Here is a 27408-nt window from a genome sequence, read left to right as displayed (position 1 = left end):
AAGTTCTTAAACTCCCTATGTAGGCTGGACTCAGGCATTTCTAAAGAACACAACTGGAGGAAGAAGCACTTCACTCAGAAATACAGGAGCACACTTCAGTAGTCCTGGGAATGGAATGGAGAACGTGCTTCTTCTATGGGCACATAAAGAAAGAATCCAATGCTCTCAGTGTAACTGAATTCCTGAATAAAAAGCTGGGTTGTAAAAGTGTTTAAATGCCATCATGTAAACTTTTTAGGAATTAGTGGAGGGAGCTGGCATGATGGCGCAATGGCTTAAGTTGCCACCTGAGATGTCTGCATCCCCTATGAGCATCAGTTTGAATCTTGGCTGCTCCACTTCCAATCCAGCTCCCTTCTAACGTGTCTGGGAATGCAACAGAAGATGACCTAAGTAGCTGGGTGCCTGCACCCACGTGGAAGACCTGGAAGAAGCTTCCGGCTCCCGGCTTCTACCTCGCCCAGCCCTAGCCATTGAGACCATTTCAGGAATGAACCACCAGATGGAAGATTTTCTTTTCTCTAACTCTGCCTTTCAAATAAATAAATAAATCTTAAAAAAATAGTGGAATTGGGTTTTTTTTTCCTAAAATTTACTTATTCATTTGAAAGGCAGTTATAGAGAAAGAGAGAGACAAATTGAGAAAGAGATCTTCCATTTGCTGGTTCACTTCCCAAAAGGCCACAATGGCAAGAGCTGAGCTGATCTGAAGCCAGGAACCAGGAGTCTCCTCAGGATCTCCCATGTGGTTGCAGGGGTCCAAGCACTTGGGCCATGCTCTGATGCTTTCCCAGCACATTAGCCAGGAGCTGGATTGGAAGTGGGGAATCTAGGACTTGAACCAACACCCATATGGGATGCCAGTGCCACAGGCAGCAGCTTAACCTGCTATACCACAGTGCCAGCCCCAAGAAACCAGATGATTACAGACAATTCACTGGGGCTGGTAAGAGTTCAGACAGTATCTGGAGATTTTTAACCACGTACTTTATTGGATGTTAACATCAAAGAAGGAATATTTTAAAAGTAAAGTCAAATCTTTAAGTTAATAATATTTTCAAGTTAACCACATAAAAATGTATTATTTTACATCTCCCCATGCTATACACCCTACAACTGTACAGAAACTTCTGCATTTCAAAGCACTTGTCACTTATAAAGTGAAAGGGTTCAAAATGCTAAGTAAAAATCTTCTATGTTTAAAAAACAATACTCCTTTGGAATATTTCTCTTCCTTGTGCTTATAGATGACCTGAAATATCAAGCCGAAGTTCCTGGAAACTTTTCTGGAAAAAATCATAGTAGACAAGGGCTAAGTGCAGACATAAGCAGCTCCATTTTATAGACAAAGTTTCGACCTTCCATTTTATTCCACTGGACTTCTTTGAATGGTCCACGAAGATGATTCCATTTGTTATCCTGTAAAACATCACTTTTTGGAAGATCTTTACACTGGTTACGGGGAAACTGAACCATGATCTTGCTGCCACTTTCAGGCCCATTACGAACTGTGGAGAAAAACAAAAATATGAATACATTCATTTTCCAAACTAAAAAATAACAAAGATAAATGACACAACTTCATCCTACTATGAATACAAAAACCTTTATCTGTACTAACTTTTATATATACATGTGTATCCATATACATGTGTATACATACACATAAACACACACACACACACCAGGCTGGGATAAATATTCATGAATTACTCTGTGCTATAAAGATGAAGCAAAGGTAAATTTTGGCCTGAAAGAGTCAAATTTCCTACACATTTTCAGGAAGTCACCTATATCTGTTAATTCATTTATCTGATAATTCAATTAGAATCAGGACTGGGAAGAGATGAAGGGAATTAAGAACTTTATGACTGGAGCTGGCGCTGTGGCACAGCAGGTAAAGCCACCACCTGCAGTGCTGTCACCCCAAATGGGCACCAGTTCAAAACCCGGCTGCTCCACTACTGATCCAGCTCTCTGTTATGGCCTGAGAAAACAGGGGAAATTGGCCCAAGTCCTTAGGCCTCTGCTACCCATGTGGAAGACCAGGATGGAATTCTTCATCTGGCCTAGACCTGGTGGTTGTGGACATTTGGGGAGTGAACCAGGGGAAGGAAGATCTGTCTCTCCCTCTAACTCTACCTTTCAAATAAATAAATACATCTTCAAAAAACATTTCCCCATTTTAATGACATTTTAACTATTAGGAAAGAAGCAAAGCGCCCCACCTGCTACACTTCCCATCCACTTTCCTGCTGTTGTGCCCAGGAAGGCAGCAGAGGATGACTCAAGTGCTTGGGCCCCTGCACCCATGTGGGAGACCAGGAAGAAGCTCCTGGCTCCTGGCTTCAGTTTAGCCCAGCCCTGGCCATTGTGGCCATTTAGGCAGAGATGTTCCAGCAGATGGAAAATTTCTCTGTCTATCCCTCTCTGTAACTTTGACTCTCAGATAAATAAAATAAATCTTTAAAAAAAGTTAAAAAAAAAAAAAAGAGAGGCGTATTATATTTAAAAAATATTTATTTAGAACAAATATTAGGAAACACTATCACACTATAACCATGGTATTCCAAATGTAAGTTTCAGCTAGAAAATATATGTGTGAGTACCTACTAAAATGCTCACTCACAGTGGATGCTTAATAAAATATTTCTTACCCCTGTCCTGTCCCATTACCATTTTTAGGGCCCAATATTATCCTTCCCACATTCGTAGTCATACATTTTCTTTTATTCATTGTAGGTTCACGACAGCAAGAATAACAATGCTGATGGACACTTTTCAGATGATCTACTAGGCAAATATGCTGCCATATTCTTGTTCTGAATAACAGCTTTGATCAAATGTTTTTGGTAAATACAACATTTACTTACTGCAAAATAAATTATTCTTAAATATATTTAGTTATTAAAAAGCTAAATGTTAAAGCCAAACTCCCAATGGTTCATTGTCATACAAAGCAGCACCAAATACCTGAAATAGCATAGTCACCACTCGGAGAGGCCACCGTTATGGCCGAGGCATTGCCAATGCTCTCAATGGGCCCAAGTCCCACATGATTACTGAAGCTGAGTACCTGCCAGCCCATAACCTTGGCTAGCTGTTGAACTGCATGCACCTGATGCTGTGACATCTGTGAATGAAAACGAAAACTTGAATGACAAACCACATAGATACTCACTTTGCAGGAACCCGACATCATGACTGTAAACTTTCACTGGGGTTTTCACTGCCTAGGCAACAACTCTATCTTATGTTTGAGAAACCCTTCCCTATATGACTATGAGGTAAAAGAAGCAGGACCCCATCTTCCATTGCAGAAGCTAAAATCACCAGATACTTGCTTTCTCTACCCACTATGGCCAGCTGGAGGCTCCCGCCTAGATCTTGATTGAGAGTAACATTAAAAGTGGCAGGTATGCTGAACAGCCTCCAGATGCCCCTTCAAATCCACTCTCCACCCTATTATCTGCCTGGGAAGCTGACCTATATGGTTACATTAACAGCTTCTTATGACCTCTGGCTTCAGGTAATGGGAGCCATGCAAGTAACAGGAGCTATCCAGTGGGATTCTTCAGGATGGCAAGGTCGAGTGAGGCCACCATCTTTATTCTTCTGGTACCCTCGCTGTGAGGCTGTCTACGTTACCTGTATGTCTTGATAAAAGGTGGCCTGTTCTATGTGACTCTCCCTTTCAGGATTCCTTTTTCTCCCTCCCATTAACCCCGGCTTAGAACTGGTTATTAACCCTGGGGCCTGGCTACCACAAGTAGCAGGTTACCACAATAACCACGATGGCTCTTCTACATATAAAACTTAAATATGAAGTTTCTTTAAATTTGGAGAAAACAGAATTAAGGCGTTTATTTTGATGCAAAAAACTTTTTAAAGCCGGCGCCATGGCTTAACAGGCTAATCCTCCGCCTTGCGGCGCCGGCACACCGGGTTCTAGTCCTGGTTGGGGCACCGGATTCTATCCCAGTTGCCCCTCTTCCAGGCCAGCTCTCTGCTATGGCCCGGGAAGGCAGTGGAGGATGGCCCAAGTCCTTGGGCCCTGCACCCGCATGCGAGACCAGGAGAAGCACCTGGCTCCTGGCTTCGGATCAGCGAGATGCGCCGGCCGCAGCGGCCATTGGAGGGTGAACCAGCGGCAAAAAGGAAGACCTTTCTCTCTGTCTCTCTCTCTCACTATCCACTCTGCCTGTCCAAAAAAAAAAAAAACTTTTTAAAAAATCCACACACAGATTTTTTTCATAATACATACTTCCCATAAGCTTTTGAGACCCTTGTAGATCCTTAGTCAACAGATTTCCTGAGATTATCCTCCAGGGCATGGCATTGTTCCTTAAGACTCTGAATGCCTGCTGCCAGCAGCAGTGAAGGCATTAGTGCCAGGGCAGCAATTTCCCTGGCTGTGGTTCTCTTCCTTTGGTCCAATCCATTTGCAAACCTTGTTCTCTTGATTTGTTATTGATTCTGGGGTACGACTAATAGCACTCCATTACATTTCTTTGTGTATTTAAACTAACCAAAACTATTTTGGATGCAACCAGCCAAGAGCTATCATACTTCACAAATGCATTTTATATTATGTGGCACTAGAGAAGCAAATTAGCAGGGCCAGCAGCATGGCACAGTGGATTAAGCCTCAGCCTGCAATGCCGGCATCCCATATGGGTACTGGTTCAAGTCCTGGCCTCTTCATATCTGATCCAGTTCCCTGCTAATGTGCCTGGGAAAGCAGCAGAAGATAGTTCCAGTGCTTGAGCCCCTGCACTCATGTGGGGGACCTAGAAGGGGATAAACTAGGTCCTGGCTTCGTCCTGGTTTGGCCCTGGTTGTGGCAGCCATTCGGGGAGTGAACCAGTGAATGGAAGATCTCTCACTCTTTGTCTCTCTCCCTCTCTTTTCTTGGGTTAATACTAATCCACTTTCATGTGGTCCCAAAGAGGTTGTAAATCTTGGCAAATAAATTACTTGCTAGTCTCAGAAATAGATCTTTCCTCTTAAACACAAACTGAGTAGAAAAAAAATCTATAGTCTATTAACACTTTCAATTAGCCAGTAAGTTGCAAATGTGCCCTAAAATTAAACACAATAGCAGAAGATATGGCTTTCTTCTTATACGATTTGCTACATTTTAATTATCTCTTACTCAATTTGTACTATAAGCAGCTATGAGGAAGGAGCTTAAGATTTAGAGACTGGGGACGGCACATGGCACAGCAGGTAAAGCCGTAATCATATGGATGCTGGTTCAAGTCCCAGATGCTCCACTTCCGATCCAGCTCCTTGCTAATGTGCCTGGGAAAGCCGTGAAAGATGGCCCAAGTGCTTGGGCCCCTGCACCTACATAGGAAACCTGGAAGAAGGTCCAGGTTCCTGGCTTCGGATTGGCCCAGCATTGGCCATTGCAGCCATTTGGGGAGTGAACCAGTAAATGGAAGACCTCTCTCTCTCTCTCTCTCTCTCTCTCTGCAACTCTGCCTTTCAAATAAATAAATAAATCTTTAAAAAAATTAAAAACAGACTTAGAGACTGCAGCTATTACCTGAGACAGAAGAAAATCCTGTAGTTCCTGCTCCTGATGAGATAGTGTAATTACTCTTCCATCTCTGTGCACAACTCGGATCTGTTCAACTCCAATATTCAACTGCAGCTGAATAGACCTTCAGAGACACATATACTAAAAATCAGAAACGTTCAAAATTATTTTACACAATACCACAGACAAAAACCTTACCATCAAAGAAAAACAATAGTTTTAATAACCTATGCCAACATTCATGGGAGGAGTCTTGCTGTGTTTAACCAGTCAGACTTACCCCAGACCACACTGAACACCAGCCTACTCAGACACAGCACAGGAAGCACAGCCTGTCAGCAGGAGAGTATCAGAGGCTCTCTATGGCAGTCCTTGTGGCAGGAGAGGCAGCTGTAGCCACAGCAGCAGATCCTGTATCCTTGCATCAAGATCCATATTGTATATACGTGGGACCTGCCCTGACTCAGAAACCTCATTCTCCATAGGAGCCATGGCTCCGGTAACAATTCCATAGGCGTAGTTTCCCAGCTCCCCACACAACTGCTGTGCCCGTTTTTAAAAAGCACCCCATCCAGAGAAGTCCATGGGCAACCCATCAGGTATTTAAAATTCTTCTCAATCTAGATTCATTTTACCAATTTGGAATCACTTTCATTACATGTAATTTTGCCTAGTAATACAGATGGTATCTTTCCTTATCAGGTTGCCAAAGGATTAGAGTTACAGTTAACCAAAGGTCAAATTCTAATACAGAAGTGAACCATCTGCTGGTTCACTTCCCAAAAGCCTGCAATGGCTGTGTCTCCCATATGGGTGCAAAAGACCTAACCACTTAAGCCATCAGTGCATATTCCAGGATGTGGATTAGCACAAAACTGAAATTGAAAGCAGAGATGGGACTCAAACCCAGGTACTCTGATTTGGGTTACAGGAATCCCAACCAGCATCTTAACCACTAAACCAAACGCCTACCCCTTAAATTCTTTTTTCAAAAACAAGGGTGAAAAGGAATATTCTTAAAAAAACATTTTCAAAGACATCTTATATGAAGGAACATTCTTACACTCACTACTGGTGGGACATACGTGTGGCAAATACTTTGAAGAACAATCTGGCAAAACAATGAAAAATTTAAGTGTATGAGACTTTATCCTATAAACAGACAAGCTTGTGCATTTACAAATTTTGCCAGCACCCAATGACAATGTTCATCAACAGAAGACTGGTTAAAAGTAATTATAATGAAACATAGTAAGGATGTAAAAAAGAATGAGGTACATCTATCTGTATGTGCCAAAAAGGCATGCTTCTTCACCAACATAATACTGAGTAAAACAAAGCAACACATCGCAGTGAATGCCAATGTATACAAAGTTTCTTGTGGGGACAGTGGAAATGTCCTAGAATCGAAGATGATGATAGTTACACAACATAGGGGATATAATAAAAACCACTGAATTGCAGTCTTTAAAATGGCACATATTGTTCTGTGAACTGTATTCCAATTTTTTAAAAACAGCCCACAAAACCGTATAAAAGTAGGGTGCAGATAGGATATAAATGCTTGTAATTACATAGATTTTTCTAGAAATATGTATAATAAACTGTTTTAAATGATTATTCCTGAATTATTGTCCCTTTAAATAGTTCAAGTCAACAGTAGCTACAAAATATGAGGAAAAGGGCATTCTATTTCACCCCTCCTGATTTCAAGAAGCCTACATCATCACCAACCTCTCATATATTTTTTATAAACTTTTTTTCAGTATTTACTTGAAAGGCAGAGTTACAGAGACAGATTCAGACAGAGAGATCTTCTATCAAATGGCTGCAAAGGCCACCTGCAGAGCTGGGCCAAGGCAAAGTCAAGAGCCTGGAACTCCATCTCAGTCTTATATGTGTGTAGCAGGGGCTGAAGTACTCAGCCATCCTCTGCTGCCTTCCCAGGTGCATTAGCAGGGAGCTGGATCACAAGTGGTGTAGCCCACACTCAAACCTGTGCTCATATAGAGTGCCTGCATCAGAAGTGGTGGTTTAACCTGCTGTGCCAAAATGCCAGTCTTTATCTTTAAAATTTTATTAAAATTTTTTGTTTTTCATTTTGAGAGGTGGGAAAATACACAGAAAAAGACAGAGAGAGAAAGAGATCTTTCAGCCACAGGTTCACTTCTCAACTGTCTTTAACAGCTGGGCCTGGTCCAGGCCAAAGCTAGGAGCCCAGAACTCCCCTGGCTCCTCCATCTGAGTGGTAGGGGCCCAAGTACTTGAGCCATCATCTGCTGCCTCCCAGCATGCGTATTATCAGGAAGCTGGATTGGAATCAGAGGCAGTACTTGGACACATGCACTCTGATACTTGAGGCAATGTTCCAAGTAGAGTCTTAACCTCTGTACCGAATGCTTGCCACCATCACGAACCTTTCTTCAAGAAATCTGGAAGATTTACATTGGATCCTGTAACCATAATGAGTTGTTTTGGTCTCAGTTCTAGACACAATTCAAAGAGAGAGAGAGAGACAGACAGAGAGTAGGTCTTCCATCTGCTGGTTCACTTCCTAAATGACCACAACGGCTGGAGTTAGGAGCCAGGAGTTTCTTCCAGGTCTTCCAAGTGGGTATAGGGGCCCAAGCACTTGGACCATCTTATTGTGAAAATGTTTAAATACAAACAGAAATGGATCATAGTATAATGAAATCCTATTATCCCATCACCCAGTCTTAATGGTTAATAACTCATCTCAATGGCTGTGGTGCAGCACAACAGGCTAAGTTATCACCTGCAACACTGGCTTATCATACTGGAGCCAGTTCAAGTCCTGGCCACTCTGTTTCCAATCCAGCTTATTGCTAATGCTTTAAAGAAGGCAGTGGAAGGCCGGCGCCGTGGCTTAACAGGCTAATCCTCCGCCTTGTGGCACCGGCACACTGGGTTCTAGCCCCGGTTGGGGTGCCGGATTCTATCCCAGTTGCCCCTCTTCCAGGCCAGCTCTCTGCTATGACCCGGGAAGGCAGTGAAGGATGGCCCAAGTCCTTGGGCCCTGCACCCGCATGCGAGACCAGGAGAAGCACCTGGCTCCTGGCTTCGGATCAGCGAGATGCGCCGGCCGCAGCGGCCATTGGAGGGTGAACCAGCGGCAAAAAGGAAGACCTTTCTCTCTGTCTCTCTCTCTCTCACTATCCACTCTGCCTGTCAAAAAAAAAAAGAAGGCAGTGGAAGATGGCCCAAATACTTGGACCTCTCTCAGCCATGTGGGAGATCAGGATGGAGTTCAGCCTGCTCCAGATCTGGCTGTTGCAGGCATTTGGGAATGGATATAGGATCTCTGTCTCTTCTTTTGTGTTCTCTGTCTTTCAAATAAAAAATAAATTAAAAAAAAAAAAATCCTCATCCCAAACTTGTTTTATCTACATTCAACATTTACTCCCTTTGCCCCACTCTCCAAAATCACCCCAATTATTTTATTATTTCTTTGGGTATATAGGAAGAAAACTTCATACTCCATTTTCACTCTAACATCTTTCCCTGGATGTTTCCAAACAAATTTCCTTTCCATATGTATTCTCTTAACTTGTATATTTGATCTTATGCTTCTCTATGACTTTGCATTTTAAAAAATAGTGCTTTAAACTCTCAACACAAAAAATAGCATTAAAACTTAATTTTTTGCTCCCTCTCCTAAGGGCAATGATTCGTGTTTTGAGACGTGTTTCCCTCATTATGGACAGTCACGTCACTCTGAAATAAGGCAACTAACGTGAAAAATAAAAAGTACTAACAGACCGTGACAAATATAAGTAGCTGGCTCAGAATGACTTTGGAAAAAGTCAGCTTTATTTGTCAGCTGTTAAGTTTTCAAGAAGCTTAAATGGAACCCCCAAATACCCTTTGATGGATACTAGCCAATTGTATTAACTTGTGAATGTAAATTAAGTAGACTGCATCTTTCTGAATGGATACACAGCTATTAGTCTGAAATAGATTAGACTAAGGAAAATACCAGATCAGGAGAGAACCACAAAACTTCGGATATTCTAAGCACAGCACAGGAAGTATAGGATCTAATATAAATGGCCCTTCTCATTTTAAATATACTGGACTTGCCACAGCTTCTAAATAAGACCTAAAGCAAACCTGGAGTCTAAGCAGGTAAGGCAACCTTCTGTTGGGTTTGTTTTACTGTAGCTCAATTATGCGACATTTACCTCATACATTTTCAGACATTCTTGCAAATATTCTATGGTTGATACAATTTACTGGAATGTTATGCTACCCCAGCAAATAAAAATGAAAAGCAAACACTGATACAAATATGAAGCAACTGAATACATTAAATGCATTACTTTAATTCTGAACACTTACTTGCATATTTGTTCATATCCTTGTGATGTAATTAAAACTTTCACACTGGATTCATAAACATCATTGATATTTGACCAGTGAGCCTGGATCTGAGGATCCTCAATGCGACTTGCTAAGCTGTCAATGGTTGCAGCAGTTCTTTAAAAAGAAAAGAAGTTAAATTTTAAATCACCATATAAAATTATATAAGCCACTCATTAATTTTATGAAAATTTAAAAATTGGATGACTACTTCTAGAAAATTCTAACATCTGAAAAAGAAAGATTTTTAAGAGAGGTAGAGGTGGGCCGGCGCCGTGGCTCAATAGGCTAATCCTCCGCCTTGCGGCGCCGGCACACCAGGTTCTAGTCCTGGTCGGGGCGCCGGATTCTATCCCGGTTGCCCCTCTTCCAGGCCAGCTCTCTGCTGTGGCCCGGGAGTACAGAGGAGGATGGCCCAAGTACTTGGGCCCTGCACCCCATGAGAGACCAGGAGAAGCACCTGGCTCCTACTTTCGGATCAGTGTGGTGCGCCGGCCGCGGCGGCCGTTGGAGGGTGAACCAACGGCAAAGGAAGACCTTTCTCTCTGTCTCTCTCTCTCACTGTCCACTCTGCCAGTCAAAAAAAAAAAAAGAGAGAGAGGTAGAGGTGGTTCTGAGAACCTCTTATACATCATGTTAGTGTGCTGGTTCTTAGCTTCACAGTACAGTACACTTACATCACCTAACCCAATTACCACATTCATGATGGGTTTACTCCCTTCTAACCACATTCGGTTTCTTCTACTCAGGAAAGCTTACCAGGACACAAATGAAAAGGATAATTCAGTGGGTATTAACCTAACATAATCATTCATAAATGTCAGTACTTGATCCCTGGAACACACTCATACCTAGACTCATTACTATAATGGAATTACAAGAGAAGGTACAGACATTTTACACAATTAAAACCTTATACACCAAAACAGAAAAATATAGTAAATACAAAAGAGAAATATGATTAAGTGCTCATGGTTACCAAATGCTGTACTAAGTGCTTTCATGAATTACAGCATCTAATCTTATTAATAGCCCTGTGCACTGGGTAAGCACCATTAGCATCTCTATTTTCCAGAAAGAATAAAGTTTAGTAATGTTAACCAACTGGATCAAGATCACATAGCTATAAATGGTGTGATAAAACCTGGGAATGTAAATCCAGAGCCAAAAACCTGGGTATCTAACTCTAAAGCTGGTAATTTTTCCTTCCTATCTTACACACACCCATCAATAGCTGCCGCTTAGCGCTGAAGCAATACTCATGTAAATTAACCAAACAACCTTAGTTTGTAACTATCTGATTTGAGTATTTTATTAGAAAGAGAAAGAAAAGCCTAGAGATATTTGAGAAGAGTCAGTGTTGACCACTGGTTCAGGGTTTGCCTTTTTACACTGCTGCTCTAGTACTGGTTTCTTAGTCTGGTAACTTTCTTTTGTTCTCCCATGATTTGTTTCCCTAACAATTCTGCAAAATTCCTACAGCAGACAGTGTTCCACTCAGTGTTACATCGACCAATAAAATGGAAATAGAAAATTTTCAGCAAATAAGAGTTAGGAAAATAAAAATATTGTATTACATAACTATTAAAATATCTTTAAAAGCAATCAATAAAAAGTGAAAACATGTAAGTAAAGGAAGGATAATAAAATTTTATGACCTCAGATTGAAAAAAAAAAAACCTTAGTAAAATACACATAAAAATAGGTTAAAAGCAGATCTCACCATATATGGTATTAAATGGTGTTTTTTTCATTATACTTTGTGTAAGTTGGAACTTTTTTTATAACTAGGGGAAAGTAACTTCTATAAAGCTTTGCGTCTCGCAAGTGTGTATTTATTCCTCCGAAGTTCATAATGGTTCTGAAGACAGCTATTTCCATGTCTGTTTATTTTAAGAATATTTTTCTTTATGGTCAATCAGAAGTTTACAAGACAACAATACACTCAACACAGTACCTTTGTAATTGGAATGGATAAATGGAAAATAACAATAACCACATAATATTTTATTGTTTACCAAATGACCAAAACTAATGTGCTAATGAAACCATGTCTGAATAAACAAGACAAAAAACTGAAAACCAAAAATAACATCAACTACTAAATGACAATGTACCATGCTTGAAATTCTGGCGTACTATCAATGCAACTTTTTTAAGCAGCATGTATAAAGGAAAGAAAATGAGCTTTGAAGCTACACAGACTTGGGCAGAAATCCTGATTTTGTTACTTTTTAGCTGTAATCTGGAGCAGGCTGTGTGACTCCTCTAAGGCTCAATCTTCTCATCAGTGAGAATGAGTTAGTACCATCTGCTCTGATGAACAAGGTTTAAATAAGTCAACATAGAGGCAAGTGCCTTCCAAACTCAAGGATGTATAAAAAAAAAAAAAAAATACAGATTTTACAAAAAAAAAAGTGTAGGGCTTGGTGTTGTGGCTCAGCTGGTTACTGCTGGAATGCTAGCATCTCACACGGGATTTGAGTTTGAGTCCTGGCTGCTCCACTTCCTATCCAGCTCCCTGCTAATGCACCTGGGAGAGCAGGGGAAGATGACCCCAGTGCTTGGGACCCTGCACCCACATGGGAGACCAAGATGAAGCTCCTGACTGTTGTGGCAATTTGGGGACTGAACCAACAAATGGAAAGTATCTCTTTCTCTGTCTCTCCCTTTCTGTAACTTTGCCTTTCAAATAAATAAAATAATAAATTTTTAAAACAAAAAGATTTAAACCAATTCAGAAATAATTATCTCATGGACAAGTAACTGAAGATGACAGGTTTACATTCCTCATCAGTCATCCTTGCAAAATGTTAGAGCAGTACTAGAAACAATATATTTAGTTTGATGGGCCATGGATCTTACTCGTTCTCATACTCAACAGGACCCAGCCTACGACTATAAATTGAGCTAGCCTCTTTTCTCTGGAATGAAAGGTTAAAGTACTCTAGAAATAACATAGATGAAATAATACAGGAAAACAACTACAATTTCAAAGAAAAGCGGTAACTTTGTTCAGCCTTACCTACTCCTCAGGAAAATATGCTTTGCTTGTTTAATTATTTTCTCCAGAAGGCCTTCACTGGATTGTAAAGAATTAATTTCATTTTTATCAAAAGCCTGGGGACCTGAAAGTCTCATTCTCTTGTGGCCGAAGGGTGCACTTGCTGGATGAGGCATCATGATGGAACTCAAGGTCTGTTTATGAAACTAACAGAAACAGCCAGTTCAAGTCATCAGTACGCATGTAGTAAACAATACAATATTTCATCAAAGCACAGCTCACATTTTGAAAACACTGAAAGTAATGCAATTTGAACTATATATAAAAAGCAATCCTGGCACAGAGATAAATGCTAGTATAATGCAAGTCAATAGAGAAAAGTCCCTCTGAAATTACAGTTTTTATTTTAAAAGTTTTTTTTTTTTACAGGCAGAGTGGACAGTGAGAGAGAGAGACAGAGAGAAAGGTCTTCCTTTTTGCCATTGCTTCACCCTCCAATGGCCACCGCGGCCGGCGCACCACACTGATCCGAAAGTAGGAGCCAGGTGCTTCTCCTGGTCTCCCATGGGGTACAAGGCCCAAGCACTTGGGCCATCCTTCACTGCACTCCCGGGCCATAGCAGAGACCTGGACTGGAAGAAGGGCAACCGGGACAGAATCCGGCGCCCCGACCGGGACTAGAACCTGTGGAGCCGGCGCCGCAGGCGGAGGATTAGCCTATTGAGCTACGGCGGTGCCGGCCTATTTTAAAAGTTTAACAAGTATTCTTCATTGAGTCTCATTAGCAGAACATATACAATCTGTAGTTATTACATTATACTAGGGCACATCAAAAACCTTCTGGAATATTAAAAATAAGTTTATTTTGGTGAAAGAAACTTTGAAAACCACACTTATCTAACTTTGAGGTTCCCAAACCTAGCTGCCTAGGAGAAGCCCCTGAAGATAGGTTAAGATGCCTGGAACAACAGCATCCCATATGGGTGCCAGTTTGAGTCCCAGCTGCTTCACTTCCCATCCAGCTCCCCGCTAATGCACCTGCAAAAGCAGAAGATGGCCCAAGTGCTTGGGCTCCTGATATCCTCAAGGTAGACCTAGAATAAGCTCCTGTCTTCAGTCTGGCCAGCCCTGGCCATTGAGGCCATTTAGGGAGCGAATGAGTGGATGAAGACTTCTCTCTCTCTCTCTGCTTCTTCCTCTCCCCGTTCTGTAACTCCGTCTGTCAAATATATAAATAAATCTTCCAAAAAAACCCCCACTGGTCCTGGGGCTGGCATTGTGGATTAGAAGGTAAAGCTGCAGCCTGTAATGATGGCAACCCGTATGGGTGTCAGTTCGTGTCCAGCTGCTCTACTTCAGATCCAGCTCTGTGCTAAGTCCTGGGGAAAGCAGCAGAAGATGGCCCAAGCGCTTGGGTCCTCACTATCCACGTGGGAGATCTGGAATAAGCTCCTGTATTTGGCCAGGTCCAGCCCTGACCATTGTAGCCATCTGGAGAGTGACCAGCAGATGGAAGACCTCTCTCTCTTACACCTCTTTCAAATAAATAAATTAATCTTTAACAAAATGTTAAAAAATAAAAAACACTGACCTTTACACCATCACAATCAACTCAATCAGATTCTGAGGTACAGCAGACAAGGCTGGAATCTATACGTCTATGATTTCTCAGGAGGTTCTACAAAAATTAGCCTCAACTGCAAACCAGCACTCCGGAAACACGACTTTGGACTAGGTCTTGAAGTCACCGAACATTTCCATTCTCAGGCAGTGGCAAAATATGCTCCCTTGTCTCCTATCATCAGAATGACCCTTCCCACTGCAGCCATTAGCATATACTTCTTATACCTGCACTATAAAACCTGCTGTATAATTCTTTCAGTATAAGGAATGCTTGGGAAGAGGGACAGCACTCTGATTATCTGTGTTATCCTAGCACATAGCAAGGTTCCTTCAAATCAGATAGTGAATGTTGCTGCTATGTGAATAATCAAGACTCAGCGTAAGAAGTTTGCCCATATCCACTGCCTTAGACATTCAAAGAAAAACATTTATTTCATTACCTCTCTAATTAGTAGATGCAAATTATGCTCTAACACATAAAGGTGATCTTCTGGACTTTGCTTCTCAGAGGCAGACTTTTGAGATTTCTTATCATTTGAGGAATGGCACAAAGAAATGGATAACTGCAAGCCTATTCATACAAAAGAAACAGGACAGGGTAAACGATCTACAATGCGGAAAGGCACAAACTGTCTTCATGAATGACAATCACAGCCTACTCTCAAAACACATACTCCATGGGGCCGGCGCTGTGGCACAGTGAGGAAGGCTATCGCCTGAAGCGCCAGCATCCCATATGGATGCCCTTTCGAGTCCCAGCTGCTCCACTTCCAGTCGGCTCTCTGCTATGGCCTGGGAAAGCGGCAGACAGCCCAGGCCCTTGGGCCCCTGCACCCATGTGGGAAACCTGGAGGAGGCTCCTGGCTTCGGATCGGCGCAGCTCCGGCTGTTGCGGCCATCTGGGAAGTGAACCAGCAGATGGAGGACCTCTCTGTCTCTGTGTAACTCTGACTTTTGAATAAATAAATAAAATCTTAAAAAAAAAAAAAAAACCACATATACTAAACTTAATGATCGAGTCCATGATTAACACTGCCCATCATTTATGAATATAATACACTGCTATGTATTTTTTAAAAGAGTTTATTTATTTATTTGAGAGGCAGAGTTATAGACAGTGAGAGGGAAAGACAGAGAGAAAGGTCTTCCTTCTATTGGTTCACTCCCCAAATGGCCTCAACGCCGGAGCTGTACCGATCTGAAGCCAGGAGCCAGGAGCTTCTTCTGGTCTCCCACATGGGTGCAGGGGCCCAAGGACCTGAACCATCCTCCACTGCTCTCCCAAGCAACAGCAAAGTTGGACTGGAAGAAGAGCAGATATGAGATGTATATGACATGCCGGTGCTGCAGGCAGAGGATCAACCTACTGCGCCACGGCGCCGGCCCCACTACTATGTTATTTTAACAATTCAAATTCTGTTGCCCTGTAACATGACTGTTGATTTTCACTTGTGGTTAAAGAGTGGTGAACAGAAGCTACATACTCATTTACTTCTTCCTGCTTTAAAAAAAACAAAACCAAGGCCACGCATTTGGTCTAGCAAAGATGCTGGTTAGGATTCCTACATCTGGGGCTGGAACTATAACACAGTGGGTAAAGCTGCCGCCTGCAATGCTGGCATCCCATATGGACACCGGTTCGAGTCCCAGCTGCTCTGGCTGTTGTGGCCATCTGGGGAGCGAACCAGCAGATAGAAGACCTCTCTCTCTCTTTCTGCCTCAGCCTCTCTGTAATTCTGCCTTTCAAATAAAATAAACTAATTCCTGCATCTGGGGCTGGTGCTGTGGTGCATTTGGTTAAAGCCTCGGCCTGCTGGTATCCCATATGGGTGCCAGTTCGGGTCCCCACTGTTCCTCTTCCAGCTCCCTGCTAATGTGCCTGGGAGGACAGTGAGAGATGGCCCAAGTGCTTGGGCCCCTGCACCCATATATGAGACTGGAAAGAGGGCCAGTGCCGTGGCTCAATAGGCTAATCCTCCGCCTTGTGGCACTGGCACCCCGGGTTCTAGTCCCGGTCGGGGCACCAGATTCTGTCCCGGTTGCCCCTCTTCCAGGCCGGCTCTCTGCTATGGCCAGGGAGTGCAGTGGAGGATGGCCCAAGAGACCAGGAGAAGCACCTGGCTCCTGCCTTTGGATCAGCACGGTGCGTCGGCCGCAGTGCACCAGCTGTGGCAGCCATTGGAGGGTGAACCAACGGCAAAAAGGAAGACCTTTCTCTCTGTCTCTCTCTCTCCTCTCACTGTCCACTCTGCCTGTCAAAAAAAAAAAAAAAAAGAGAGAGAGAGACTGGAAAGATGCTCCTGGCTCCTCCTGGCTTCGGCCTGGCCCAGCCCTAGTCGTCACAGCCATTTGGGAAGTGAACCAGTGGAAGGAAGACCTCTCTCTGTCTCTACCTCTCAAATAAATAAAAGGAAAGAAAGGGAAGGAAGGGAAGGAAGAAAAGGTAGGGAAGGAAGGAAGAGAGGAAGGGGGGAGGGAGGGAGGAAGATTCCTGCATTCCACATCAGAGTGCCTGGCTTCTGACTTCAACCTGGCCCACCCCAGCTGTTGTGAGCATTTTAGACTTAGAATAACACTTGTCCCAATGTAACTTCTTTTTTTTTATTGACATCTCTTGAGACAACAAGGCAGGATCTCTGAAAAAGACCTTATTGCAAAGCAACTGCTGTTGGAAGGGCTAATTAGCAGTTACAATGCCCACACTATATCACAGTACCTGGGTTAGATGCCCAGTTCTGGTCAGCTTCCTGTCAGTGCAGGCCCTGGAAGGCAGTGGTGGTGGCTGAAGTAACTGGGTTCCTACCACCTACATATGATACCTGGAGTGAGTTCTCAACTCCTGAATATAGCCAGGCCTCGTCCTAGCTGAGTAGGTGTAAATCAATGGACTGAACATTCTGTCTCTCACAAAAATAAATATTAAAATTAAAAAACCCAACTGTTGATGAACAGTAACCATGCTAGTGCAAATTTTATATATATATATATATATTGTTTTACAATTCAGGAGTTACGCAACTTCGAACGTAAATAGAATTAGAGGTATAGTCTGTGTTACATGCTTTACTGGCTACCATTACAGATTGTATACAACCTCTTTGCTCTTATTGTTTTCCCAATACACCCAAACCACCCCCTTTTGTTCTATTCCCCAAATCACAAAGTCCTATTTATAGGTCTCAAAAGGGTTGGTTGCTCTTACTTGGAAAAGGCTGAGAGATAATCTGGTTTTTTACCACAATGTGGGGGATCTGTGACTTAATTTGAACAGCTTCCCGAGAAAGCTGTGCAAAAATTTCTTTACACAAGAGAACATTTTGTGCTGCTTCTAATTTTGTCTGCCAATGTGGGGAACCTGAAAGAATAAATACATGTATATCAATTATCCAACAATATTATGCATTAACCAGTTTAAATATTGACATCAATACATACGACCATAGTTCAGAAACACTCTATTACAGCATATTCTTTGCAAAAATACAAAAATTTCATTTCTTTTAAACAGAAAAAAAAACTAGTAAATTAATTCAATCTTAAAAAAAAGAAAAAAACAAAACTGCATAGCTACTCAGCAATAGTCTATTTAAAAATTACAGAAAGTAGATTTCCAATTGTTCTCACTACAAAGCACCTATTTTCCCTAAATATATTCACCTTCAGTTTATCAAAGCTCAGGTAAGATTAGAGGTTAGAAGATATAACATAACTATACCTGGTTTGGATTTGGGCAAAGGTCGTTTGAAGAGGTTAACTGTACCAAGGTCACCTATGTCTGGAGCCTGCTTTTGAATTGAAACCTATGTGACAATAAAAACATGAAAAAAAATGTTGGCAGATTAACTTCAGGGCTACTAAAATGAAATTAGTCAACAAATACTTTGACAAATACCTTGATATATGCAGATCCTTCTAAATCACTAGGAATTTGGACATCGAGGGGACAATAATCTTCAGGTATCTTCTTATCCAGATCAATATCTGTGTTCTTTATTACTTCAAATGTACCATGATGGGGAAAGAGAGACCCTAATGGGGTATTTAAAAATAGGAAAAAAAAGTTAACATATTAACATAATAATTAAGTATATGATACTTTATATCTACACCATTAAGTCATAAATTAAATTCCCCCTAAACATGTGTGATTTGAGGCACTCAAGCAGGAATGGACAGCAAAAGGAAGAAAGGAAACATGGAAAGTTAATCAGCTTAAAAAAAAACCTTAGTCTAATGGTACTATTATAATACAAAGTACACAGGCCATCCAAGTTGTCCTATTCAAGTCAAGTTTTAATAAAAATGGTTGTAACTCTAGAAATCAGTTCCGCAGAATTAAACCTTAGGAATGAAATACTTCTGGAGCTCGGTCTCTGTTACATGATTGTAAATGATGTGTTCTGACTCCAGCAACAGAAAAACAAAATAAAGTGCACACATTTTCCCCACCTGTTCCTAAATTTTCATGTTTCTCATGTAGTTCAGAAGTTGGGGCATTTTTTTTTTTTTTAGACTGAATTTTTGTGAGAAGTGGACAGTTAAATTTTACTGCTCTATTATAAAAAAGGAAGATGCTCAAGAGCATCTTGTAACTGAAAACATTAATCAAATTCTTTCAAATCAGGAGTAATAACTGACTCAGTGACTTGTACAAGAAGCACTTGCACATTTTTACATCTGGAAAGGAACATGTCTAAAACTAAAACATCTTGATGAATTCATTTCTGTCATGGGGAATTAACCTTCAGAATTCAAAATTCCGTAACTCACCAACACAGAGGCACTTGGGTCCTCCAGCATTTGTCTGAATCATCTCATCTTACCCTCTTTTAATTATTTTTCAAAGATTTATTTAGTTATTTATTTAGTTATTTATTTCTTTGGAAAGCTGAGTTACAGAGAGGCAGAGGCAGAGACAGAAAGGTCTTCTACCTGCTGGCTCACTCCCCAAACAGCCACAACGGCCAGAGCTGGGCTAATCTGAAGCCAGTTTCTTCCAGGTCTACCACCTGGATGCAGGGGCCCAAGGACTTGGGCCATCTTCCACTGCTTTCCCAGGCACATTAGCAGGGAGCTGGATTGGAAGTGGAGGAGCTGGGACTTGAACTGGCACCAATATGGGATGCCTGCCCTGCCACAGCACCAGCCCTTATCCTCCTTTAATTTTAGGACAATGAAGATTTGCTCTGGTAATGAATCTTTTTAGATCTCACTCTAAAGTCTATTGCAACTATTACAACCAGAGCTCCTTGTCTCATTCAGCATTCAAAGCCTTTACCACACTGAGCTGTGAACCTTACCAATTGTTACTATATGGCTGCTCTGATTATCCCACAGCAACTTATAAAGCACTGCCATCATTATCTTATAAAGCTGCCTATTACAACTCAGCAACAAAGAATTTATACCAAAGGATATGAATTCAACTTTCATGTATTTAAAAAAACTACATTCTTTAAGTATGTACTTTTGGCTGAAGGACAAAAAGAAAATCCAAGTGCTTTCACCATCCTTTCTCTTCATCCAGGAATGTGAAGACAGGTTAGCAGACTAAAGAGGTGGAAAAAGAATGAGGAAGAATAGAAATGTTTCTCTTAGCCTTTCACATTCGGTTTTTAATGGTTTTAAGTAAGGCCACTGAAGAGTCTGGTTCTACCTTATTTCTGATTTAAATGTCAATTATAGTTCAGGGTGTGTTAGCAAACAAATCACATCTTCGAACTTTCTGACAAATGTACCTAAAAGGTTTTCAAATTAGGCTCTGATAAGAGTGCCTCTGGATTATGCTTACAGAGATTAAAATCTTAAAAGGTAATATGTAGCTGAGAAACATTAGAGAAAGATGTGTAACATAACAATCAACCCTACAGACCTACACAAAAATGTTTTTAACGATTATCTGTACCTGCACTTCTGTAGCTCAGATCTCCAAGAATTTTATCTCCAACCTTTCTGAGTTTCCAGTGTTGCCTTAGTCTCAAAAGTTCAGAGTTGAAGTCTCTCTGCAGCTTGTTTTCCTGGTTTTCAGTAACTGATTTGGTCAGTCTTTCCGCCCCCTTCAATAGAATCTGCGCTGCTCCTGCAAGTGACTTCTTCTTGGAAATCAACTGCAGTGTCTGAGAATTACAGCAAAACAAAAAGCCACTCCAATCTGTAGTTTGTATTATTTTAAAAAGACTAAAATTATACACTAAAATATTTATCCAAGAAAAAATTTAGAACTTAAAGAAAAATAAAGTAGGGGAGGGGGGAATACACAGAACAATGCTTTTAAAAAAACAAGCTATTTCTTTGGTCAACTCACTTAAAGACTTATATTAAACCAGAAACACAAGGGACTAGAAGTCAGAACTACCCACTGCATCAACTCTGCCCAGCCTACAATGGAGTCCTCTTATATGTATTGGTATTCTTTTCCTTATACGTTCCCCCTCAACCCTGTCTCCATGTATATTTTTGCGGCACTCATTGTACTTTTGATTAGTACGTAATCTCTGCTTGAATGTAATCCATGTGATGGCAGAAACCACTATATCCACAGGCCCTAAAATAATACCTAGCACATATTTGATCTAATGAGTAAATGAATGACTAATGAGTATAATTATGAAATTATATTACTGCAAATCATTATAATATTTTTAGAATTAAAACTTAAATAATGCATTAACATCAAATACATTTCCAAGAATGCTTTGGAAAACTGGTCACAAACCAAAATCCATATATCATATATGAGGATACTTTTAAAAAATCATGAAAAAAATGGAATTAAAAGTTTATTTTGGGGGCTGGCGTTGTGGCATAGCAGGCTGCTTCCAGCAACATCAGCATCCCATATGGGCAGCTGTTTAAGTCTTAGTTACTCTTTTTCTAATCCAGCTTCCTGCTAATGGCCTGGGAAAAACAGAGGAAGATGGCCCAAGCACTTGGGCCCTTGCCACCCATGTGGGAGACCCGGAAGAAACTCCTGGCTCCTGGCTTTGGCCTGGCCCAGTCCTAGCCATCGCAGCCATCTAAGGAGTAAACCAGTGGATGGAAGATCTTGATCTCAATCTCTCTCTTTCTCTTCCTCTCTGTAAATAAACAAATCTTCAAAAATAAAAAGCTTATTTTGGTGTAAAAAAATTTTTGACATCAGGCACAGTTTTTTCATAATACACATTTTCCATCAAGTTTTTGGAGATGCTGTCATATAATACAGAGAACACAATCACCACCAAAGGTGATTAACCAGATATATTTCCAAAAAGCTAAGTTTAATGAAAGAAAGCTCTGGCTATGTGAAAATCACAATCATATAAAATGTCACAGACATCTTTACTGTAAAAGGGAACCTAACACAAAGATCCTGGAGATCATAAGAAGTTACTGGTGGCTCCTTTCTGGGAAAAGTGCAGAATGGTGGAAAAGGGAGCAGACTGCGGACGAGACCGGAGTTCTAGGCCTCAGTTCTCTAACTACCAGATTAACTGCAACCTGAGCACAACACAAATCTCTCTGGGCTCTAGTCCTACCTGTAAAGTGAAAGAAGCAGATTTAATGAGTGCTAGGAAGTCTTCCAGAACAATGTGTCTGAAGTCTGAAACTATTATTCACTTGATTTTATTTATAAGCAGCTGCCTTTCCACCAATAACTTGGTCATGACTAACATGGTTCTAATGCTTGTTTTCCTCAGGACCTCCTAAGTGGTGCCAATTCTTCCTTCTGCTGCCTCTTTTTCAACTTCAAATATTCAAAAATTGAATATTTTTTTAAACCAAATATCAACAATCCTACACAGCTTTCAATATTATCCTTAATTTGGCTAACCTTTCCTAACCAGTCCTTTATAAAAGAAGGGGAGATTAGAAAGGAAAACTGAGACTTATAGAAAATAATTTGCTGGGGCCGGTGCTGTGGCGCAGCAGGTAAAGCCACCACCTACAGTGCCGGCATCCCAAATGGGTGCTAGTTTGAGTCCCGGTTGCTCCACTTCTGATCCAGCTCTCTGCTATGGCCTGGGAAAGCAGAAGATGGTCCAAGCCCTTGGGCCACTGCACCCATGTGGGAGACCTGGAAGGAACTCCTGGCTCCTGGCTTTGGATCGGTGCAGCTTTGGCCATTGTGGCCAATTGAGGGGTGAACCAGAGGATGGAAGACCTCTCTCTCTCTCTCTCTCTCTCTGCCTCTCCTTCTTTCTGTGTAACTCTTTCAAGTAAAATAAATAAATCTTTAAAAAATAATAATAATAATTTACTTAAGGTCTCAAAACTAATGAAATATGATATGAATCAAAGTCTTCATGCCTCCAAAGCCTTTTTATCATCACATTTCTATGTTTTTTTTTTTTTTTTTTTTTTTGACAGGTAGAGTTATAGACAGTGAGAGAGAGACAGAGAGAAAGGTCTTCCTTCCATTGGTTCACCCTCCAAATAGCCACAACAGTCGGAGCTGCACCAATCCAAAGCCAGGAGCCAGGTGCCTCCTCTTGGTCTCCCATGTGGATGCAGGGGTCCAAGCACTTGGGCCATCCTCCTCTGCCCTCTCAAGCCACAGCAGAGAGCTAGACTGGAAGAGGAGCAACTGGGACTAGAACCCAGCACCCATATGGGATGCTGGTGCCACAGGGAGAGGATTAACCAAGTGAGCCACGGTGCAGGCCCCCATCACACTTCTATGTAAAGTATCATAGATCAACGACCCAAGCTGTAAGAATTTGTTAATATTTGGGAACCCTTAAAGTATTAACTCTTATAAAGGTATTCAATAAAAAATAGATATAGGAGTTACGGTGTTATGCCTTTGTTTTGGATCAGTTAAGTTTGTAAATCTTCACCTGGACTTAATTTTGCAAGAAAGGAAAAGGCAACAATAAGCACACAGCCAAAAAATGATCGCAGAACTTAATAGTAAAAAACAGCTATTCTTCAAATACCTGTTTTGCAGCAAGTGCATCCTGAGAGACGGGATCAAGAGTCATAAATTTTTTATCCCTAACAATACTGAGAACATCATAGAGAACACACATCTCTGTCAAGGCACTTCTCAAATTGTTCCTCACTGAGTCCCAAGGCCAAAGGGAAGGCTGAAATTTTACCAACCCTAAAAAGAGAAAAAGAATTACAGAAGTATTGGTCACACTGAATAAAAGATAGAAATAATGAATTTTATTTCAATTTGCTCTTTTATCCCATTTCCCACATCCTTTCTTGAATCTCTTAACATTTAAAGTGACATTCATACAATGTCAAACAAATAGCACATTTAACTTCTACAGGATGAATCTTTAATTACAACATTATAGGGTAGGCAGTCTATCTTTTAAAACTCATACAAATCTTTTTTTAAAAAAAAAAAAAAACTTTTTCTTCCAGCTTTTGGAACTTGAATTAAGTAACTGTGGAAAATTTCCAAAGTACAGAAAGGCACAAAACCAAAAATAACCTTTAATGCCATTATTAGCATTTCTCCTTTTTTTTTTTTTTTAAAGTAAAATACATGCTCACTGTATAGAATTCAAACAATGAAGAACTAGAGAATAGTTTTCCTTCATTCACCATCTAATTCTCTCCTCTCTTCAGGATCACTATTAACATCTAGAGGGACCAGTGTGGTGGCATAGTGGGCTAAGCCTCTGCCTATGGCTCCAGTATCCTGTATGGACGCCAGTTTGAGTTCCAGCTGCTCCTCTTCTGATCCAGCTTTCTGCTACGGTCTGAGAAAGCAGTAAAACATGGCTCAAGCACTTGGGCCCCTGCACCTGCATGAGAGAATTGGAAAAAGCTCCAGGCTCCTGGCTTCAGATCAGCCCAGCTCCGGCCACTGCAGCCATTTGGGGAGTTAATCAGCGGAGGGAACACCTTTCTCTCTGTCTCTCCTTCTCTCTGTCTCTAACTATGCCTCTCAAATAAATAAAATCTTTTAAAAAAATCTAGAGTACAGCCTTTCAAAGGTTCTTCTACCTATTCATATACATATATTCCCATTTTCCAAGATTTGTCTTTTTTTCCACTTAAATGTCATGGATACTTCCAAACAGTACGTAATAGATCCACTTCCTTCTTTTACTACTGATGTTATAAAGCATGGATGCACGATATATTTAACCACTCTAATATAGTGGACCTGCAGACTGTTTCCAACAATGCCCATGGTAGTTATCTTCAACATTTACCTGCACAGATGGACAACTTTTTCTGTAGGCTAAATTCTTAGAGGTAATATTAGTGGATCAAAAGAGCTGCACATTTAAAATTCTGGAACACAGGCTGGCACTGTGGCAGGTAAAGCTGCCGCATGTGGTGTTGGCATCCCATATGGGCACGGGTTCAATTCCTGGCTGTTCCAATTCCAATCCAGCTCCCTGCTAATGGTCCTGGAAAAGCAGTGGAAGATGGCCCAAGTCCCTGGACCACTGCACCCGTGTGTGAGACCCAGAAGAAGCTTCTGGCTGCTGGCTTTGGAACATTGTGGCCATTTGGGGAGTGAACCAGCAGACAGAAGATCTCTCACTATAACTCTGCCTTTCAAATAAATAAATAAATAAATCTTAAAAAAAAAATTCTGATACACATTACACTGCCAAAACGACTTCCAAAAGTCTCAACAACTAATTGACAGTCCCAAAACTGAATAGTAATATTTTATATTTCTGCCATTACAATGCATGAAGATAGTATCTTAATGATGTTTCATTTGCTTCTCCCCACTAGTCAGATTGAGTTATCTCATGTTTATTAGCATCTGCAGTCTACCAGTGATTGTTTATTCCTCTGGCATATTTTTCCAAACAGCTTTCTTTTCAGACTCTTTGAATATCAGAGTTATCAACCAGTTGTGTGTGACCCGTGTTGCAAATACTTTTTCCAGTCTGTCACTTATTGTCTTACTTTATGTATTACATCTTTTCCCATTATTTTTAAATATCATGAAATTGATACATCTATCTTTTCCTTTATAACATCTGTTTCCTATCTTAAGATCTGTCTTAGTCATAAAGTTAAATGACTATTCTTTTATTATTTCTTTCAACATCTTGTTTTTCCCTCTCGTCATTTGGCACTTTAATTCTCATGGAAATATTTTTTGTGTGAGTTCTGAAGTAATATTTACCCATGTCCCCCAAATGCACCTCTAACTGTCCAAACATCAGCAGTTTGGAATGCCGTCTTTGAATTCCAATTGATGAGTCTTTTGCATAAAGCAAAAATTGTGATTTCAAGAAAGATTCCTGACAAAAATGAGAACCTGGAACCCACTCATATTATTTCAATTCTTTCCTAAGTAGCCTCCTGGCTTCTAATCTGGCTTCCTCTATACATCATTGACTACCACGCATTCATAGTCGTCTTTGAGAAAACCATTCATCTCTACATAGAAATCCTCTGAAAGTTGACTCTAGTTGTCCTAATAAAAGCCAAACGCTTATCCACCCTGGCCTCCCAGGCTCTACATCATCTGCGGCCAACACAGCCCTCAACAGATGCTACTATCATCTGCACACTGCACGAGGAAGCCAAGTGTAACACTCGCCCAAGGTCATTCAGCAAAACAGCGGCAGAACCGCGAACCCACAGGGCCCCTACCCGCCAAACGTGTCCCACGACCGGCGCGCGATGAAAACGGATTGATCCAAACTCTCCACCAGTGACAATGTCTCAAAGGACCCCCTCCCTCCAGGAGACCCGCACAAGAGGAAGTGTAGGTCAAGCAGTGTCTTAACTGTCGGGCAGCAAGACGACGCTCACGCACACAATGACTACTGCGCGCGGGAGATGCTTTCGAAGGACCCCACGCCCAGCATCTCGCCCAGCTCAGGAGAGAAGCAGGGGCATTTCACCCGGGCAGGTGCACGGGCCTTACCTTCCTCGTCGTCCTGGTCCGCGCTGGACCCGGCGCCAGCCCAGTCCTGCGCGTCGCCCTCCGCCCCCGCCGCCTCCTCCTCCTCGGAGCCCGAACCCTGGCTGAAGTCGATGCGCTGGGCCAGCCGCGCCAGATTCTGCGACATGGACAGCGGCTGCAGGTAAGTCTCGGTGCCATCCAGGCCCACCTCTTGGACCTGCTTCTCGCAGGCCGATTCGATGCTGATCCGAACCGCGCGCACCCCCGACATGCTGGTGGCGTCGGCGAGCTATGGGGGGGACCCCCGCGCGAGCCGAAAACCGAGCTAGACGCTGAGCCGCCTCTGAGGGGAAGCCGGAACCCAGACCGCGGACGCTAGGGAAACCAAACGCAGCTCTGCAGCCGGAAACAAAGCCCGGAACCCAGCGAAGTTCCCAGAATGCACTGCAAGGTTCCCGCTCCGTCTCACGGAACGAAACTGGGCAGGCGCTACAGATTAGGGCTTCCGGCAAGCGCTTCCGGTGAATCCCAGTACAGGGTCGGACAAACTTCCGGGCGTGTAGAAGGCTCCTCCGGCAGCTACCGTGAAGGAGGGATCTAGGTTCCGAGAGCGTGCAAACCCAAAGGTCAGATTTGGGGCTTTCATCTAGAGTAGGAACATTTCAGAAGCTATAGATTAAGGGTATAGTTTGAGGGAAACAATAATGCTAATCACCACTTAAAATTATACTACATAATTAGTTTCCCATTAATTGTAAACTGTATTAATAGTGCCTATCTCCTATAAACATAATAGAGCCTGACAAGTAATATGGGCTTAATAAATATTTATTTCATGCCGAGAACAAAGAAGACTAAGATGCAATAATAAGACTTCGGAGTCCTCAAGCAAGTATCTCCTTAGAAATAATTCCATAAGGAATGATACGTTATTTTATATTTCAAAACTCTGTAAGGATTTGTATAACTGTATTCCATTCTATTTTTATTTATTAGACAGAGAGAGAGACAGATGGATCTTCCATCTGCTGG

General features: G+C 41.6%; 1 protein-coding gene across 1 annotated transcript; it reads right to left on the bottom strand.

The window, feature by feature from the left end:
• Nucleotides 1-966: 966 nt before the first annotated feature.
• MED17 (mediator complex subunit 17) lies at nt 967-26817 on the bottom strand. Its single transcript, XM_062196884.1, has 12 exons — nt 26398-26817; nt 23471-23637; nt 20458-20668; nt 18445-18581; nt 18268-18352; nt 17755-17907; nt 14993-15123; nt 12951-13135; nt 9905-10042; nt 5552-5669; nt 2974-3133; nt 967-1508 (listed from the first exon to the last, which is right to left on the bottom strand). Exons 1-12 carry the CDS (start codon nt 26645-26647, stop codon nt 1297-1299), a joined length of 1947 nt encoding a protein of 648 aa, XP_062052868.1. The 5' UTR covers nt 26648-26817; the 3' UTR covers nt 967-1296.
• Between the last annotated feature and the right edge of the window lie 591 nt (nt 26818-27408).

This window comes from Lepus europaeus, chromosome 7 (genome assembly GCF_033115175.1).
Source record: "Lepus europaeus isolate LE1 chromosome 7, mLepTim1.pri, whole genome shotgun sequence".
Classification (NCBI taxonomy): domain Eukaryota; kingdom Metazoa; phylum Chordata; class Mammalia; order Lagomorpha; family Leporidae; genus Lepus; species Lepus europaeus.
The sequence above is the reverse complement of the archived record's forward strand: the minus strand, read 5'-3'. Positions and strand labels throughout refer to the sequence as shown.